The following is an 18,462-nucleotide window of genomic DNA, read 5'->3' on the forward strand; positions in this document are numbered from 1 at the left end:
AGGAAGTTTTAGTTTGAGGGGGGAGGTGTGTATATTCATATAGATGATGGTGGTTGTAGTTGCCCCCCCCCCCCCCCCCTCCTCCTCCCCCTCCCCGCTCTTCCTGTTCTCATGCCGTTTGGTTGTTGGCTCTATCCTGAGGCGTTGATGTACAGCTGACTCTGCAGAATGTAGTCGATGACCGGCTGACTCAGGTAGTCCACGACATGGCCGTCGCCGTGCTGCAGGGCCAGTCTGGGGGGGGGGGGGTTGAACATGAACTCAGTTTTACATTTTATATTGTACATTTAATGTTGTACACTCTTGATTTCATGAGCAGATGGATATCAGTGTCGTGTCTGTGCATCAGGACGTGTTTAGCCTAGCTTAGCACAAAGACTGAAAAGACTGGAAACGGAGGGAAACTGCTAGCCGAACTCCATCTTTGAGTCTACAAGACTGAACAGGAAGATTTCACGCTCAATTTTAAGTCAGGATCAGGATTTCTCTTTTGCAGTCACTTTTTTTTTTCAGTTTTGCTGCTGAATTTTTCAGTTCGGATTTAAAGCTCTCATATGGGCTGTGTTCCCATTGGCCGATTACTGTTGGGGGGGGGGGGGGGGGGGGACAACTAAATGGTCTGAAGTGTAACAAATGGTATGACTTATATTATTTCCCTCCAACAACTGGTTGAAACTGAAAAATTCAGGACTAAAACTGAAAAAAGTGACCACAAAAGAGAAATCCTGATCAGTGAAAGAAAAGTGAAAATACTGTAATGAAACATTTCACTCTTTTTATTGTAAGTTTTGCCTTTGAAGTCGTTTTTATTTTTACTCACTTTCAATTAAATTTTTGTTTGTTTTGTTTGATTCTTGGGAGATTTTGTTCAGTTATTATGACACAAATTGAATCCCATAGCAGTTTACCCTTGATCCCAGTCTTTGTGCTAAGCTAGGCTAACCAGGTCCTGGACCAACGCACAGAGATGAAACTGATATCCGTCTGCCTCCAATGTAAAAATGGTGATAATGAGACGTATAAACTGGGCTAAGTGAAATCCACACCTGCTCTTAGTGGAGCTGACGATGGACATGGGGTGATGCATATCGTCTTTCACCACAACAATGTTGTCCTGAAACCAAGAACAGCGAACAAACACGGGATCATTACATTCACTGTAAAATGTGAGGTCAGAGTGTGTTGAACCAGGAGAACAGTGATATTCTGCTCTGACCTTGTACTTGCGGAGGATGGACGAGTGATTCATGATCCTCTCTGTGTCGGCGCCGTCACGAGGAACCACCACGATCCCAAAATCTCCCACGATCACCTGCATCTGAAACCACAGAAACAGAACCTTCAGCCGCGGCTTTAAAGACACAGTGAAATAAAAAAAATATTCAGTTCTGATCACGTGTCTCTGTGCTAATTGTTCTTTTATCTCAGGTTATATTCCATAAACATGTCAAAAAAAAATATTTCAGTATTTTTACATCAAAACTCCTGTCTTTCCTCTTCCTGTGACATGTTTTCAAATGTATTATTATTATTATCATCATTATTATTATCTCTACACTTCTGTATTGTGCTTTGTATTTAGTGGACCAATCAAATGCAAAGGATTTGATTTAAATCCTTGTTGTAACTGTAAGTTTTACTGTGAAATACGTCACAGTACAGAAGCTCAAGATGAACTTTGTTCCACTTTAAAGGTCACATCAGCATTTATGATGGTTAAGTTTCTGTTTGCTTGCTGGCTAGAAGTACATTTGTTTGGTGCTTTCTGCGAACATTTCAACGTTTTTTAACTGACACGTTTTGACCCCCAAAGTCCCGAAAGATAATACTTTTTTTATCTTGCGCCCACAAGATAAAAACATCTATTTTTTAAATCTATTTTTAGAAAAATCATAGATCAATATCATCTTTTAGGGACTTAAGGGGCTCCCTGATTTCACATGAAATACATCAACGTTGAACAGATCACACTACACTATTTGACTGTAAAACTGAATCTGCAAAAATGCCCAAAAATTGTCGAGTAAATTGTCCGTTTACTCTTTTGTAAAGTCAGTGACATGAATATGAAGTTTATGAAGTTTCTAAACCATTTCATTAATCACTGAAACCTGCAGAAATGACTGAACTCTCCATGTTCATCACTTCACCTTAAAGTGTGTTCAGACTGAACGTGAAGCAGTTCTATAAACGTAAATACTGACCGATCTCAGAAACTCCAGTTATTTTTGTTATTGCACTCAGTCTGAACACATTTATGGTCGACACAGTTTACATCAACTTTTCAGGAACATCAGTTCTCACAGTGGTGGAAGTACATTTACTCAAGTTATGTATTTAAGTACAATGTTGAGGTACTTATACTTTACTTGAGTATTTCCATGTGATGCTACTTTCTACATTTCAGAGGGAAATATTGTACTTTCTACTCCACTACATTTATTTGACAGCTTTAGTTACTTTTCAGATGAAGATTTGACACAATGGATAATATAACAAGCTTTTAAAATACAACACATTGTTAAAGATGAAACCAGTGGTTTCCAACCTTTTTGACTTTTGACGTCTTACAAAAAGCAGTGTGTAGTCGGGGTCACATTTCACATGTCTATGAGTTGTTAACAGCTCCACCAAATAGTGATTTTTCCCTCTAAACTTCTCACATGCTTTCATTTCAATAAATGTTCAAATGATCCAATATTTCAGCAAAAATCAAAGATTAGAGAAAAAGTCCAAAAACTGAAAACAGATTTGTGTATCAGAACTTTGTTTTTTCTTCTTTCCTCTCCCATTAATCATCTCACCACCCCTCAGATTTATCTGCTGACCCTTTGGAGGGGCCCGACCCCTAGGTTGGGAACCACTGGACTAAACTAGCTAACTGTATATAAAGTAGTGTAAACTAGCTCCACCTCCAGCAGCTACAACAGTAACATGCTGCTCTAACACTGATGCTTCACTATTAATAATCTAATGATGTCATATATAATAATATATCAGTCAGAGGGACCAAACCACTACTTTTACTGCAATACTTTAACTACATCAAGCTCATAATACTTATGTACTTTTACTGCAATACTTTAACTACATCAAGCTCATAATACTTATGTACTTTTACTGCAATACTTTAACTACATCAAGCTCATAATACTTATGTACTTTTACTGCAATACTTTAACTACATCAAGCTCATAATACTTATGTACTTTTACTGCAATACTTTAACTACATCAAGCTCATAATACTTATGTACTTTTACTGCAATACTTTAACTACATCAAGCTCATAATACTTATGTACTTTTACTGCAATACTTTAACTACATCAAGCTCATAATACTTATGTACTTTTACTGCAATACTTTAACTACATCAAGCTCATAATACTTATGTACTTTTACTACAGTAGGGTTTTCATGCAGGACTTTTACTTGTTGTGCAGTATTATTACACTGATGTATTGGTACTTTTACTTCAGTAAAGGATCTGAATACTTCTTCCACCACTTTCAGCCAATCTGGAACTACAATGGATGTTTTGATCTGCAAGGTTGATATTGGTAAACTGTTGTTATTAATCAGTTGTCTCTAATTCAGCATCATTTTGCAGGTGTAGCTCTCCTGTGAAGTGATCCCATCAGCTAAAACTGCTCTTGAATTATTATTTTTATTTGGGAATTTTTGTTGAAACATTCTAACAAACACACGGTAGGACGGTTATTGTTGGTTGTTAGCAGTGTGACAGAAGAGTAACGCTGCGTGTTAGGGGTGTTAATGCTGTCCTGTTGCAGATGTTTCCTTTGACAACATCGAAATGACCCGTCGATCATTACGATAGACTTCAGTGGAAATATCTAGGAGGCGGGGCTAAAGGGTGGTGGGGGGGCGGGGCTACAGTGTGCTTACATCACTGTCCTTCCACAGGCCAGGGATGCAGAAGGACTCCAGGAGATCACTGCCACACAGGAGCAAGATGCGCAACTCTACAGACGACAAACAGGCAGGAGGAAAGAGACACACCTCAGTAAACATCATGTTTACTGGAAACAAACAAACTAGAAGGAGTTCAGACACAGCAGGAAGGAAACCAGAGGACACAACACAGGATCTGCTCAGTTTCAGATACTGTCGGCATGACTCACCGATCTCCTCGTATCTCACTGCGGTCCCCAGGTTGGCGTTTTCATCTAGCAGAATCACAGAAAATACACAATAAGATGCATGCAGTGAACATATGGAGTCATGAGTGTGCCACAAGAATAGTTTTACAATTATAATCATTTACTAATTAAAGCTGCAAGCGGCGTTGGTCAAGACCTCGCACACAGATCATTCTGCTTTTTAAAAATTAGGGATATTTCTTACAAGTGTGGTGTGCTTTTATTTTGAAAGTTTGATTGACATGTGTACTGTCAGGTGTGTAGAGACAATAAGTAACTGCAGCTGGACACAAAAAAATACTCATATATTTGAATGGAGAGTGTGAGTGAACCCACACCTTTTTGAACATTTACTGCTTCCACATAGTTTTAGATACAAACTTCATTTGTACTTTAAATGAGTCACGAGACTTTGACCTACAAATCTTGAATTTACATGTGTTTTCTATCTTTTATTGTTTTTGAGATATTAGAGTGTGAGTTTTAAAGTCTTTTCTTGCTCCTCCTGTGATTTTATAATGAGTGTGTATTGCGGAATGTTTCACAGCACTGAGGGAGTGACATCACCAGGAGCAGTTGGAGAGGAGGATTTTAGAGTACGCTTCTGGTGAAATCTCCTTATAAATCCCATGACTTTGGTCAAATCTAACATTAAAAATCATATTTTTGTAGTAAATTTCGTGGTGAATCCATTGATACAGGTTTGAAAGTGGTCAGACTTATAGTTTAGATGTCAGAAGCCTCTGTTTGACACAAAGTTCATGCCCATAGATTACCTCCCCATTGGTTTACATTGTAAGGGTGATGTGGCACTGCAATTTTCAGGGCTTATTAAATCCAAACCGTTCAAGTTATTACAAAGTTTTTCACAGCTTTTTTTCAGCACAGTGTCATAAGTCATCTATTAAAGTTTGAAGCCGATACTATTAACGCCCTCGGAGGAGATAGCGTTTGTTCGGAGTCCAAAATTCAGTCAAAGTCTTATTTTGAAATTGAGATTGCGGACTTCCTGTTGGATTTAGGTCAGGGGTGTCACTGTATGAATTGTAGGTCTTGATGAGATGAATAATTGAGTTTTTGTTTGATGTCTCTACGACATTCCTACGGGCCGTGGCGGCCATTTTAGTTACATAGGTGGTGCTAGAGAGCACATTTTGGCATACACAGGGATTAATTTTTACATTTTATCAAATTTTTCACCAGACCTGATGTGCGTGCCAAATTTGGTGAGTTTTTGAGCATGTTTAGGGGATCATATTAAGGGTTTAATTGGCGTAATAATAAAGACAGAAAGAAAGACAGAAAGAAACGCACGAAAAACAATGGGGTCCTCGCCCTTAGGTGAGGACTACTGTTTTACAGTAGTCCTCTGCCTTTTGGGCTTGGTCCCTAATTTAAAAAAAAAGTTATTATAAATTAATTGAGTCATGATATTTAAATGATGAATTAATAAACTCAAAGTAAAGCTGTCTAACCAATCAGAGCCCCTGCTGCTACTCTTTGTTTACAGCTCTGTGCTTCTGCTTGATGACATCAGTTCTACTTTTTGCTGTGATGTCATCCAACAAACTGAATTATGGGTGAGATCCTAAATAAACCTTGTAGAGTCTTTACTGACCTACGAAGGTGAAGCGTTCGACACGCGGACGGACGCAGCAGATCCTTCCCAAACTCTCACTGAGCTTCCCCCACAGTTTGACTGAGCAGAGAGAGAAAGAAAGAACATGTCATCTCCATCATCATCATCATCATCATCATCATCATCATCAGCTTCCAGAGGACACAGATCATCACACAGTGCTCCTGCATGATGAGGAGTGACGGATGGATGAAGAGGAAGCAGACTGTGACTCACTGGCTGTGGGCTTGTGATTCATGTTGTTGTGGTTCTGGTAGATGGGTGGAGTCTGGTTCTGTGGCTGACCAATCACAGGAGTTGTTGACGGCGTGTTGACGTTGGACAGGATACAGCCGGTGACTCTCTGAGAAAAAAATAAATCTATCGATCAGCACTTGTTCTTTAAAAACTACAACTTTTTTTTTTGATATATGACGTACAGTAGAAAGCACACTCATATAAATACTGTACGTATATTATAAAACACTTATTACAGCCGACAGTGATGCAACCTGCAACATTTTAATGGACTCAACAGATGTGACAAACTGTTAATAACAGGCAGAGGTGGGAATATGGTCATTGTTTCCACAGTTAAACTATTAGTGGAGTTAAATTGGGCTCAAATGTTTGTAAAAAGCTTCTGTCACTGATGGAAAAGTCTCTAGAAACGTCCTGCTTGTCCTGTGAGATGTCTGCTGGTCCACGACGCGGTGCTAAAGCTTCTTCTCTACTCCAGGAACCAGAATCAGAAGCAGGTTTATTGCCATGAAGGTTTGCACATATGAGGAATGAACCTCAGTGTTGTGTTGCATAACAATCAGAAATAGAAGGTAAAAGAAAACACAAGGAGGTCATAAATAATATAAATAACATTAGGTAACACTTTATTTTACAGGTCCCTTCATTTTATATTCCTGGAAATGTTTTATGTAATTTGAAGGTTTGTTAAGGTTAATTTTTTCAGGACATTTTGGTACAACTTTACTTCTGGATTCAGTTCTTAATCACCCATAATGTTTCCAGAAGTTCTTAATTTCTTTGAAATGGTTATGTAAGTTGGTAGTAAAGTAGAAATTAGCTCATTGTAGAGTTTTTAAGAATCTAAAATACTAATATTTAGTCTGACACACAAAACTACAGACTGAAAAGTCTGAGTGTTTACTGTCAGTTAAGGAACTGTCAAGAGTCTTATTCATTAAGAAATATGGCAAACCCAAATATAATGAGTGGACACTTACCAAATAAACCAACTTAGCACTTTTTTCCCTTTTTTCCTATAATTTGTGGCAAATCGCACCTCCCTCTCTGTAAAATGTCCTCAAAATTAACTGTAAAATACCTGTAAATTACTCAGAATATTTCCAGGAAATTAGTATAAAATTAAGGGACCTGTAAAATAAAACATTACCTAAACCTTTACAATAAAAAAGTAAAAATATTTTCCAAGTTAACAGAGCTGTTTAAAAAATATAAGTACAAGATATTGACTGAGAATGTGCAAATGTTCACAGCATAAACAAGACATGTAATAATAATAATAATAATAATAATAATAATAATAATAATAATACAAATCCTTGTGTTGATGTAACGCACCATGTTGGATGTGATGGGTTCACAGGTGTGTTGATGATAATATTTTCACATTAATATAATGTGCAGTCGATGTCAGTGTTGATGAGGTCGGTAGGGCCCCAACTAACAATTATTTTCATTACCAATTAATTGATCAGTTGTTTGAGCCATAAAATGTCAGAAAATGGTGGAAAATGTGGATCAGAGTTTCTCAAAACTCAAGATGACGTCTTCAAATATCTTGTTTTGTCCGCAACACAAAGATATTCCGTTAACTGTCATAGAGACTAAAGAAAATATTCACTATGAAAATATTCAAAATGACTGAAACTATTAATCAATCAATCAATTAGATCTTTCCTGCTGGCCTCAGGGTCTTGGAGGGACGGCAGGTTGCAGCCAATCGCTGCAGTCTGCTCCTGTTTGCGCAACAGATGGTGATGAAGGAGGTGAGGATGACTCCCTGATGGAGGAGTTCATCCCCTGCTGAGCCTGCTGATGTTCTATTCTGGGAACCCAACAACCTGTAACCTGGAGCTTCCCCTGACAATGATGAGTTGTAGGTTCTGCCTTGTTTTTCCCACTAATGTCATTGAAGAGGCGACACCGTCTGTCCACACCGGGATAAACGCTGTCATCTTCAAGTGCTGTTTGGTATGCGATACCACAAATATAACTGAAAATGGCTCCTACAACAAATTATTTCACCTTCAGTTCAGACACTAAAACTCCATACAGTCAGAAAAACTCTCCTCCTATTATGTTGTGGCTGAAAGAGGCGTATAAAAGAGGAATCAGCTGGTCGAGACACAGGTGCCAGATGGAGAATCTCTTTATTCACAGCGGCCCTACTGATAACGTAGTCAGAGATATCTTCCCACTTTACAGAACGTGACATGCCTTTTATACCGAAGACAGGCTATGTGTGTGTGTTGTATTTGTATTGCGTGTCAAGTTAATTTTCATCCTGTTTACCAGACTCCTTGGCACCCTCAAATTCTAAAGAAGAATGAGATATTTCTCAATTTTACTATTTTACTGTGAATGGGCGTCTCTGCACTATGTGTGTGTGTGTGTGTGTGTGTCGTACTCTTCCCCTTTCCCAATATTTCCAGATGTCTCCTGTTTGCTTGGTGGGCTGACATGTTTGGCATTGGTACAGGTCACAGTGACCTGGCTCTCATCCCCCTACACCTCCTCAGAACAAAATCTCACCTTCATGAGGTCACGGTGATGCTCCAGCACGCTGCAGGTGGTCTGCCAGGTGTCCTGGTAACACTCCCAGGGGTCCACCCTGCACCCAACCCAACACACAAAACACCATATCAGTTGTTTTATCATTTTCTTATAATAACATAAAAAATCTTCTAATGTGGCATGTATGTGGTCAATTCTGGAGATTTGAGTTTATTAACCTGCTGTTTCTGAAATTCTGATGTGATCTCACCTGATCCAATCAGAGGACTGGACGGCCAGCTGACACATGGTGAGACGATGTTTGCTGGGCACCAGACCCTGCACACACACACACACACACACACACACACACACACAGAGTTAACCCATCAGTGCAAAGATTAACAATGACGACATCTGACTGTGTGATCAGAACCAGTAAGTCAGAGATCTCAGAGTCTCCAGAGACCAAACTAACATCTTTTATGAATGTTCAGTGTTTATTTTTTTATTTGCAAATATGTGCACAACGTTTGTTTGTTAACATGCTGCTCTAATCTAATGATGTCATATATAATAATATATCAGTCAGAGGGACCAAACCACTACTTTTACTGCAATACTTTAACTACATCAAGCTCATAATACTGATGTACTTTTACTGTAGGAGGATTTTTGATGCAGTGCTTTTACTTGTAATGGAGTATTTTCACATTGCCATATTGGTACTTTAACTGCAGTAAAGGACCTGAGTACTTCTTCCACCTCTGGAAAGCAGTATGTAAACAGGAAGGGAAATCTGTATTATTCCGTGATGACTGACAGGTCGGTGAGTCATCTGTCTGCAGGTCTGAGGTCATTTGAACAACATAATAATGGAAGTGAGTAATCTCCATGAATAAACCATCCGCTGCATCGTGGAGCTGCATGCAGGTGAAAAACATCCCATCAGAAATGAACAGCAAAGACTCCTGATGTGGCTGCAACTGTATGTCTGCTGCATCTATTATTCATGTTGTGTGTTTCCTATAGAGGCAGAGCGAAAGTAGGACAAGACCTTCATTAATTCCAGCTGGAAGCAGAGAGGAAAACAACAGCAGCAGCAGCAGCGGCAGCAGCATCAGCAGCAGAGAGCTGCAGCTGGTAGAGATGATTATCTATGGTTAGTGATGGTGTTAAACATATGAAACACAGGTTTTCCTTCTGTGTAAAGGAACAGAACGACATTTTATAAAGTCCTCAATAAATAACACATCCTTTAGATTTATTGGAAGCTATTTCTTCATTTTTGAAGGGGCTGCAGGAGTCAACATCTGTTGCCATCTACAGGCAAAAACAGGATTAGCTGCACACCTGCAGGTCATGAAGGAGTGTTACAGCTGCAGGTTTCAATGTTTTCTCTGATTAAAACTTGAGTGCGGGACTTTTGTCTCCCCCTTCTGGCAGTGAGAGTAAAGGCTCGGCTGTGATTGCCTGACACAGACATGCAACACACTCTCATGCAGTACATACTGGCTGTAACCTGCTGTTGCGGCTGTAAAAAAGTGGATAAATTGTTTTGTGCATCACACAACCCCAACGAAATGACTCGTTCCATTATCAGAATTTGATCCATTCGGTCTGATAATATTTGGAAAGTCTAGAGGAGTTATAGACGGCCAAAAGAGCCAACACTCTGTATACTGTGAAATGTGCTTAATCAGTATTGTTTGAACTTGTTTGGCTCGGATGTAACAGACATTTATTTATATATAAAAGTCCCACACTGCAGGTTTAAACGCAGCACTATGAGCAGCCATTTTATTATTCTATCAGTAGATCAGTAGATCCAAGCCTTCAGTGTTCATTGCAACAGCAGTTCTTTTCTTTTTTTTTTTCCAGGGAAAATCAATGTGATGATCATGTTGCTCTGCTGGAAGGAAGCAGCTGTTTTAATGCATTCAACATGACAACAGTATGAAGTGTGATTGTTGTGTTCTGTTGCCCTCAAGTGGCCAAAAGATCAATGAATGCAGCTTTAAGAACCATTTCCTGGTGTATATTCATATTCTGGGGCTCTACTGGAATATCTTACAGTTAAAAACTTCTTATTTATCTTCTACTGGTCCTTTATGCAGCCCCTCAGTTCAGCCTGTAAATGTAGACAGATAAATATGTGAAGACAATGTCTTTGTGTGTTTGTTGCTGAAAAGTTGAACAGTGTGACATGAAAAACTATGTTGTGACTTGAGGAGCTTCCGTCACTACTCACAGGTTTCCCGTAGGAGTCGTGGACCGGTGAGATGATTCCTCCGATCACAATGAAACGCCCTGTTTTATGCAGATATTCTCTGGCTTTTTCTGCAAACAAACAAACAAACAAAATGAACAAAATGAAATGAAAATGTGCAACGAATGCAACATGAAGGTGACACAAAAATCAAAAAAATAAAATTCAGTTTCCCCTTCAAAGGACGAGTTCACAATTTTTCCAGTGTGTTAAACCAGCAGTCAGGTGTCTGTAATCATTCCTCCTGTTCATACTGGATATTAAAAGATCCTTCAAATGTGTTTTCAATGGAAGTGATGGAGGCCAAAATCCACAGTGTGTCCACACAGTCATTTAAAAGTCTGTGTGAAGCTTCTATTCAGCTTCAGCAGTCTGAGTTAGTCATATCAAGTGGATATCTGACACATTTACAGTCTTTTTAGCATCAAATTCCCTCTTTGTGTTTCCTCGGACAGTGTTTCCCTGTTGAGCTGCAGGTGGAAGTATAGTAACAAAAAGAGGAACTTTGACACTAAAAAAGACTGTAATGTTGAAAGATATCTACTTGATTTGACTCATTTGGACACTGAAGCTTCATATTAGCTTCAGATAAACTTTTAAATACATTTTTGCACAGAAGGAGGACTGTGGATTTTGTCCTCCATCACTTCCATTGTAAGGTCATTATGAAGGGATCTTCTAATGGTCAGTATGAACAGGAGGAATGATTACAGCAAGAAACACAGCTTTAATGTTCATCTGGACTCCTGTTCTTAAAGGACGAATCAAATCCTTTCAGCTTTAAGTCAAAGATTAAACTGCTGCTGGACAGAGTTCCTGTTTTGTTTATGTCTAATAGGGGTGTCGTGATATACCGGTAATGACGATATCATGTTACTAATACACATATGATAATATTGTGTAAATAATCCAGCATTCTCACTTTATCTTCTTCCCACAATGAATCTATGATGTGATATTATGTTTGTCTGTGTTGCCTTTTGTGTTGAGAACTTCCTAAAAACATTCTGATTGTTGGTTGTTGGGATTCAGTCGCCTGCGTCTGGTGTTCGTGTTGTGATACTTCATGTCAGACAGTGAACTTCTGTCCCCTTCTTGCTGAATGGTATTCAGGTGTGAAAATACCGGAAACAACGATGGGAATAAGTCCAGGACTTCATCACTCTGTCCTGGACAAAGTCTGATATGTTATTTTAAAGTATATTGGAGTGTTGTTGATAAAGCTAAACCCTGTAGCCTGACTGCACTCTTACACTCAGGCACAACTTCATACTGAAACCATGTTCTTTTCTTTGCTAAGAGATTATTCTTGCATGCAAAGAGTTTGTAATTTAGTGGCTGGTTGTAAGACAAGTTAAACCAGATAAACAGTGATGGCGGCTGAGCTTCAGTCGCTGGTGTTCAGATGAAACCGCCTATAAAGCCAGTGAGGCCTAGTCTGAGCAGATAGAACAGAGATATAAGGGCTGATTAACCTCTTCCACCACAACACTATTTTAGAGTAAAAACTCAAATTTAGTACCAAAATAAAAATGTCTGTAGCTCCTGAACCACTGTGAGTAAATGTATAAACAGGTCTTTCCAGAAAGGAAAAACCCACCTAAAGTTTCTTGCGAAAGTGTCAAAAACACTCGTAGTGATACAGAAACAGAGCAGAAGGTCTTTGAAGTCAGTAAAAATTTAAGCATTTTGTCTGCCTAGAATAAAAGTGTAAATAAGTGGCTGTGAGTCCGTCTGTAAAGGTGGAGGACAGTACTGCATATGAAGCTGTTAACTAAAGAGTGAAACACACAGACACATCTGACACTTTTTGTCAGGAAAACGTCCAGACAGATTTCCAAAAAGAATATCTGGAGACTCAAAATTTTTTGTCCTGAATACGACAAACTCACAGGAAATGGAGAGAGGGACGACCGGTGGCAGAGTTAATGAGGTTAAACTGCTGAGTTTCTACTTTCTGCTTGAACAAAAGTAGGTTTCAAAGACAGTTTGAAGGTGAATCATATCAACGAAATGTCAAATATAATTAGTAGCTACTGGTAAGACTAGTGGAACCAGATGAACTGTGATGGAGGTTGGACTGGTGAGCCAGCCAGCGTGGGTCAGTCTGAGCAGATACAGTGTGGATATTAGGGATGTGCAGAGGGCCCAGTATTTGTATTTGTTTCTGTTTTTGTTTTTATTACGCTTTTAATTTTAGAAAATTAAAGTGTTACAATAAGTGTTCATGAAGTGTTCCCTTGGGAGCACTTCATTTGTGTCAGTAGTTCAGCTTTATCTCTGGGGAACACCCCCAACTCCGGGAGTGATGTCCAAATTAGGAAATGTGCGTCATGTAGCAGGTGGATGTGACTCCCCTCGTTGAGACCTGCTGATAGACGTCACAGTGGAGCAGAGGAGAGACACTGAGATGGTGATGTAACCGACTTGCACGCTGGTATTTAACATGTTTTTTTTCTTCCCGAAAACAAATAATTTTTAAAATATTTGTAAGAAACAAATATTTGTAAAAAAAAAAACCCCACTATTTGTGCTTTGCCGAATAACGTATTTGTATTCGGGCACACCCCCAGTGGATATAAGGTCTTTGCTCGGGTGAGAGGAGGACTGAAAGGCAAGTTAGAGATACGTTAGATCAGTGTTAGAGTGATGTCGCCTGTCAGAGAGATCACAGCCCGACGCCGCTGCAGTCTAACGGGTCAAAACATCATGTGACATGAACGCTGGGCCTCCAGAGGAACGCTCACACAACGTTTGGCACATTTACTGTCTACTGAGTCCTAGAAGTTCTGTGTGTCATGAGTTTGTGCTGGCTGACAACCTGGATCAGTGGTGATTAACAGGTTAAAGTTATGATTGGGTGTCTGGTAAAACCCCCCAAATGCAGCAAAACAAGGACTTTTAGTTTTCCGACTGTTAAAAACTCTGCAGGCGCCGTCTTCATTCCTGAGGAAATTTTTTCTTTTTTCTTTTTTTTTACGAGGAAGACTATTGAACAGTTTGTCACCATGGCAACAGTGACGCTAACCAGCTCTTTCAGCAGGAATGTAATTGATGAGTTTTTGTTTGACTTCCTGGCAGAGCGTTCACTCTGTTGCTGAGATATTTGGGAATCTGAAGAAAAACTGTGTCTGAACACGTCTGAGAAAGCTGAAGAGTTGTTGTGCATGTTCACATAAACTCTGACGTACAAGAGAGAAGTAATGATTCATTTAATGTTTGATATCATTTAAGTGCCATTTATGGACGAGTTCACAATTTTCAAATCTTAACCCAGCAGTCAGGTGTCCATATGAGCAGTGAAAGAGGTTTTCCTCGCTGTAATCATTCCTCCTGTTCATACTGGATATTAAAAGATCCTTCAAATGTGCTTTCAATGGAAGTGATGGAGGCCAAAATCCACAGTGTGTCCACACAGTCATTTAAAAGTCTGTGTGAAGCTTCTATTCAGCTTCAGCAGTCTGAGTTAGTCATATCAAGTGGATATCTGACACATTTACAGTCTTTTTAGCATCAAATTCCCTCTTTGTGTTTCCTCGGACAGTGTTTCCCTGTTGAGCTGCAGGTGGAAGTATAGTAACAAAAAGAGGAACTTTGACACTAAAAAGACTGTAACGTTGAAAGATATCTACTTGATTTGACTCATTTGGACGCTGAAGCTTCATATTAGCTTCAGATAAACTTTTAAATACGTTTTTGCACAGAAGGAGGACTGTGGATTTTGTCCTCCATCACTTCCATTGTAAGGTCATTATGAAGGGATCTTCTAATGGTCAGTATGAACAGGAGGAATGATTACAGCAAGAAAAACAGGTTTTACTTTTCATTTGGGCTCCTGAATGTTGTTTTAAGACACATTTGAAAAATTGTCAACTTGTCCTTTAAGAGAAGAGCGGTGACATATAGAATAGTATCATCTGCATAAAAATGTACATCACAATTTAGGGTGACAGAGATGATATTATTTATGCATATGGTGAATGAAGTAGAGCCAAGTATAGACCCTTGTGGGACACTAAGAGCACTTGACTTGGGTCTTTTTAGCATCAAATTCCCTCTTTGTGTTTCCTCGGACAGTGTTTCCCTGTTGAGCTGCAGGTGGAAGTATAGTAACAAAAAGAGGAACTTTCACTGTTCATTTGGGCTCCTGACTGTTGATTTAAGACAGACATGAAAAACTGCGAATTCGTCCTTTAACAAAGATTTACTTAAAAAAGCTTTTTCTCCAAACATGTTTGGTGTTTTTGTGGCTTTCTGTTTCTAACTCCTGATTTGACTGGTTGATAGAGAGGAAGGTGAAGGAAGAGAGATAAACAGATACTGTAGATGAGCTGGTGGTGAAAATAGGTCACGATGGGAACATGGCTGCTGTGCTGCATCAACACATCAAACATGAAACACAGCCCAGAACATGTTTGGAAACGTGTTCTTTTTCTACAGTGGGTGGACAAAATAACAGGAACATCTTACAGTTTGATGCATCACAGCCTCTAAACTGTCCAACAGGCTCACAGCAGATCTGCTGTTTGAATCAAACAGGAGTTTTTCCTGATGAGTTTATGATCTTACAACAGTGGTGGAAAGTAACTAAGTACATTTACTCAAGTACTGTATTTAAGTACAGTTTTAAGGTACTTGTACTTTACTTGAGTATTTCCATGTGATGCTACTTTCTACATTTCAGAGGGAAATATTGTACTTTCTACTCCACTACATTTATCTGACAGCTTTAGTTACTTTTCAGATGAAGATTTGACACAATGGATAATATAACAAGCTTTTAAAATACAACACATTGTTAAAGATGAAACCAGTGGTTTCCAACCTTTTTGTCTTTTGACGTCTTACAAAAAGCAGTGTGTAGTCGGGGTCACATTTCACATGTCTATGAGTTGTTAACAGCTCCACCAAATAGTGATTTTTCCCTCTAAACTTCTCACATGCTTTCATTTCAATAAATGTTCAAATGATCCAATATTTCAGCAAAAATCAAAGATTAGAGAAAAAGTCCAAAAACTGAAAACAGATTTGTGTATCAGAACTTTGTTTTTTCTTCTTTCCTCTCCCATTAATCATCTCACCACCCCTCAGATTTATCTGCTGACCCTTTGGAGGGGCCCCGACCCCTAGGTTGGGAACCACTGGACTAAACTAGCTAACTGTATATAAAGTAGTGTAAACTAGCTCCACCTCCAGCAGCTACAACAGTAACATGCTGCTCTAACACTGATGCTTCACTATTAATAATCTAATGATGTCATATATAATAATATATCAGTCAGAGGGACCAAACCACTACTTTTACTGCAATACTTTAACTACATCAAGCTCATAATACTTATGTACTTTTACTGCAATACTTTAACTACATCAAGCTCATAATACTTATGTACTTTTACTGCAATACTTTAACTACATCAAGCTCATAATACTTATGTACTTTTACTGCAATACTTTAACTACATCAAGCTCATAATACTTATGTACTTTTACTGCAATACTTTAACTACATCAAGCTCATAATACTTATGTACTTTTACTGCAATACTTTAACTACATCAAGCTCATAATACTTATGTACTTTTACTGCAATACTTTAACTACATCAAGCTCATAATACTTATGTACTTTTACTGCAATACTTTAACTACATCAAGCTCATAATACTTATGTACTTTTGCTGTAGTAGGATTTTTCATGCAGGACTTTTACTCATAGTATTTCTACATTGCTGTATTGGTACTTTTACTGTCACTAAGACATTACGTTGAGCAAGAACATTATAGAAATTTCGAGGATTAAAAAGGCTGCAACTTTGGATGAGATGTCCATGTTACTTGACTAATTTTGATGGATTAAACCTCATATTAGCTTGTTATAATCCTCATGTTGAATACAATCTTTTGAACATCTCATCATTGCTCAGCAATTTTCACATCTGTCATGCCGCCAGTTAGGACACTTTTTTATTTGTATTTCACTTTCATACATTTTATTCACTTATTTTATTTTATTCTGTATTTATTTTACTATATTGACTTTAAGCCTATGTAATCTATCTATCTATCTATCTATCTATCTATCTATCTATCTATCTATCTATCTATCTATCTATCTATCTATTAATACTATTTGAGTCTCATTGGCTAAAACTAACCGATACAAAAACTGTCTCTCTCAACTTCACTCTCATGAGTTCACATTATTCATATATTAATATTCTAACTGTTCTGTTTCTATTTATTTGACATGTTTTATATTTATATGCTGGTTTTATCCTGTTACTCTGCTGCACAGCACAGATAAAGACTGTTTGGTTTAATAGATTTTTAAATTAAAATTCGTTTCCATTAATTAACATTAACACATTAAGAAATACCTTAATTGCATCATTATGAATGGGTAGATCAATTAATTAACCCTGTAAACTGCATGTCATGGTCATTTTATTCCATCAGCAGCAACAGAAATCTTCATTTCTCTCTCTGAATAATTCATCTGCTGCGTTTATAACCGCAGCGTCACTTTCTCTAATTATTACCTTCTTGTTTGTGACGCAGGAGACGCAGGTGAGCAGGGACTACCTGCCGGGAGCTGCGGGGACCGGGACACTCAGGGTTTCTGTCAGTCGGTTTGTTTTGCATCATGTTCCTGTCTGTAAATAAAGGATCCCCGGAGGATCCGTGTGGGAGGTTTCAATTCTAGGCTGCGCCACACGCCGCGCGAGGCCTGCGCACGTTTAACACGGAACATTTGCGTGTTTTGTCTCTTAAAACGGGTTCAGACGGCGGTTAACCGGGTTATAATGTAATATCACAATGACTGTCCTCTGGTTTTGTTTGTGTTATCTGGAATTTCTGCTGAAAGCGTCGCTCATTTCAGCACCACCTTGCTGGACAGCGACACAACAAACCTCAGTCATTTTACAGCTTTTTACTTATGATCCAGATTCTGGTTATTATTATTATTGTTATTAATGGGAGGTTTCTGCTGATTCTTATCTTATAAACAAACACAGGCCTCCACCCCCCCCACCCCCATCCCCATCCCCATCCCAACCAAAAGCCAAACGCTCACCAAACATATGGATGTGTCCCTTAGTGATGGGGTTGAAGCTGCCGCAGGACAGCAGGATGACGTGGGTTTTGGTGTTTTCTGTCATGGTTTCTGTCTGTCTTCTGTCCCCGGTCCGGTCCGGTGCCGGTCCTGTGTGGTTCTGTGCTTCCCGGGTGGTCGGTTTGTTCGCAGAGACAGTGAGATAGAGAGAGAGAGAGTGTGTGACAGAGAGAGAGAGAGAGAGAGGCGAGGCTGGTGTGTCTGCGGCAGGATGCTGGAGGAAGCCACGTCAGAGTGTTAAAGAGACACTGACACAGCAGACAGTGGAATATTACTGCTGAGAGCAGCCACGCAGCAATACTGCTTTAATGCCCTGATTTCATCCAATAATCACTCAGGGCCTGACAGCATTATAAAACATTTCAAGATAATAAAATATTACTCAGTGGTTTCTACAGTGGTGGAAGAAGTACTGAGATATTTTATAAAAATACTCCAAAAAATATGCAAATTCTCTGTTTCCAGCTTCTAAAATGTGAATATTTTCTGGTTTCTTGAGTTTCTATGACAGTAAACTGAATATCTTTGAGTTGAGACATTTGAG

At 38.9% G+C, this 18,462-nt stretch overlaps 1 protein-coding gene across 1 annotated transcript in view; it reads right to left on the minus strand.

Annotated features, from left to right (window-relative positions):
* nmnat2 (nicotinamide nucleotide adenylyltransferase 2) overlaps positions 1-18,132 on the minus strand; it is a 19,384-nt gene extending 1,252 nt beyond the window's left edge. Inside the window, exons 1-11 of the mRNA XM_044368468.1 lie at positions 17,880-18,132; positions 10,785-10,873; positions 8,805-8,872; positions 8,573-8,651; positions 6,017-6,143; positions 5,780-5,860; positions 4,144-4,188; positions 3,908-3,984; positions 1,217-1,318; positions 1,047-1,114; positions 1-234 (exon numbers count right to left, since the gene is read on the minus strand). The exon at positions 1-234 is cut by the window's left edge and continues 1,252 nt beyond it. Coding sequence (XP_044224403.1) covers positions 132-234; positions 1,047-1,114; positions 1,217-1,318; positions 3,908-3,984; positions 4,144-4,188; positions 5,780-5,860; positions 6,017-6,143; positions 8,573-8,651; positions 8,805-8,872; positions 10,785-10,873; positions 17,880-17,964 — 924 coding nt within the window. The 5' untranslated portion in view covers positions 17,965-18,132 and the 3' untranslated portion in view covers positions 1-131. The remainder of the gene's footprint in view (positions 235-1,046; positions 1,115-1,216; positions 1,319-3,907; positions 3,985-4,143; positions 4,189-5,779; positions 5,861-6,016; positions 6,144-8,572; positions 8,652-8,804; positions 8,873-10,784; positions 10,874-17,879) is intronic.
* Positions 18,133-18,462: the final 330 nt, after the last annotated feature.

This window comes from Thunnus albacares, chromosome 12 (genome assembly GCF_914725855.1).
Source record: "Thunnus albacares chromosome 12, fThuAlb1.1, whole genome shotgun sequence".
Classification (NCBI taxonomy): domain Eukaryota; kingdom Metazoa; phylum Chordata; class Actinopteri; order Scombriformes; family Scombridae; genus Thunnus; species Thunnus albacares.